General features: G+C 37.1%; 1 protein-coding gene across 1 annotated transcript in view; it reads right to left on the reverse strand.

The window, feature by feature from the left end:
* The window catches only part of LOC107661973 (disintegrin and metalloproteinase domain-containing protein 33-like), a 101,539-nt gene that overhangs the window by 16,068 nt on the left and 83,378 nt on the right, over positions 1 to 2,093 (reverse strand). Inside the window, exon 13 of the mRNA XM_016451799.1 lies at positions 1,509 to 1,776. Coding sequence (XP_016307285.1) covers positions 1,509 to 1,776 — 268 coding nt within the window. The remainder of the gene's footprint in view (positions 1 to 1,508; positions 1,777 to 2,093) is intronic.

Consider the following 2,093-nt stretch of genomic DNA (forward strand, 5'->3'; position numbering starts at 1 on the left):
TAATTATGTCCCCACTGGATGCAACAAATGCCTCGTTTGTAATGGGTTTTAATGCTTTTGTCTCCTTGCTCCGGCCGGGACACGGCATCAACAGTATGTGAGGGGCGTAACATTACCGTCTCACGCTTGAGGTATTCAGCCAATCACAACGCATTGGATAGCTGGCCAATCACAGCACACCTCGCTTTTCAGACCGATGAGCTTTGTAAAAATCGACGTGTTTCAAAAAGGCGGGGCATAGAGGAGAAACAATAATGTACAGTATGTGGAAAATAATGTTTTTTTTACTTTAAACCGCATAAACACATTTCATTACACCAAGTACACAAAATAATGTTCTTTTTAGCAGCATCATATGACCCCTTTAAGTCAGTTTTTGCCTGAAACAAGCAAAATAATATGCCAATGGGGTAAGCAAAATAATCTTGTTTTCTGTTTGAAATAAGATTATTTTGCTTACCCTATTGGCAGATTATTTTGCTTGTTCTAAGCAAAAACTCACTTAATTTTTACTTGTTTTTTCTGAAAACAAGACAATAATTTGTACGTGTCTAGAAAATCCTTCTTGATTTAAGAATGTTTTGATATTTTGGCTGAAAACAAGACAAAAAAACTAGGTAAGAAAATCATTTTTTGCAGTGCACACACGGGAAGGGCTTGAATGAAGCCCTTTGGCTCTAGATAAAAAAATATATATATTAGAGGATATAACACCGAAAGATCATTACAATAAACGACCTTGAGCGCTTGTGATGTGAATAGCTCAGTTGATTTGAAGCACTGCTCACTTTATTTAGAAATGGTAAAATGATGCTGCCGTTGCCATTATGTCAAGCGGTCCGGTTGAAACCAAGCAGAGGTCCGGACCCAGACCGCGCAGTCCGCCATTTGAATATGAAGTGAAATATGAAATTGGTATATGATGAACCTAATCGTTCAGTACCATTGTGGCCATTTGTGATGATTAAACACAATGATATATACAGTATTACTGTTCAAAGTTTTGTGGTCAGCAAGATTTTTTAATGTTATAGTCTCTTGTCTCTAAAAATACAGTAAATACAATAATATTGTAAACTATTATTACAATATAAAATAAATGTTTTCTATTTTAGTATATTTTAAAATGTCATGTCAAGTCAAGTCACCTTTATTTATATAGCGCTTTTAACAGTCACATGATCCTTCAGAAATCATTCTAATATGCTGATTTGGTGCTTAAGAATAATTTCTTATTTTTATCAGTGTTGAAAACAGTTATTGCTTAGTATTTCTGTGAAAACTGTGATTTTTTTCAGGACTCTGTGATAAATCGAAAGTTCAAAAGAACTACATTTATTTGATATACAAATCTTTTGTAACATTATAAATGTCTTTATTATTAACTTTTGATAAATGTAATGCATTCTTGCTCAATAAAATAACATAGTAACATAACTTCTGAACTGGATCCTACAGACATTATTTCCCTGCAAATTAAAGGCATAGCCAGACAGCACATATCTTACCATAACCCCACAGCTGCAGGCACTGCTGTTCATGGGTCAGACACATGCCATTATAGCAGTAGGCATGGCCATGCTGACACGATGACCCGTCCAGGAGGTAAACATTAGAGGGGCAGTAGGGAGAACCTCCCGTGCAGTATTCCGGCAGATCACAGGCACCGGCTGCTCCACGGCACATGGTGCCGGCCTGCTTCAGCTGTGGGCAGAGGGCATGGTAAGGAGACTGAAGGATTTTGATGAAAGAAAAAGAGAGCAGTTGGTGGGCAAACTACAGAGAAAAAGTGGATATTAAACTATGGCGGCCTGGTGCATCTCTAGAAAGCAAAAACACAGACAAGGCCTTCACTAGCAACTATTTTAAGCAACACATAAAATAAATAAATACAGTAACACTTTACAATTTACAATAAGGAGATGGCATCAGTTAATGCATTAACTAACACTAATTAACAATGAGCAATATATTTGTTACAGTATTCATTCATCTTTGTTAAAGGGGTCATATGATGCGATTTCAAGTTCCCTTTCATGGGAACTTCGAACTGCGTCCTCTAGGGGTCGCTATGGGGAACGCCTCATCGTGAC

The sequence above is a fragment of the Sinocyclocheilus anshuiensis genome, unplaced genomic scaffold (genome assembly GCF_001515605.1).
Source record: "Sinocyclocheilus anshuiensis isolate Anshui unplaced genomic scaffold, SAMN03320099.WGS_v1.1 scaffold603, whole genome shotgun sequence".
Taxonomy (NCBI): domain Eukaryota; kingdom Metazoa; phylum Chordata; class Actinopteri; order Cypriniformes; family Cyprinidae; genus Sinocyclocheilus; species Sinocyclocheilus anshuiensis.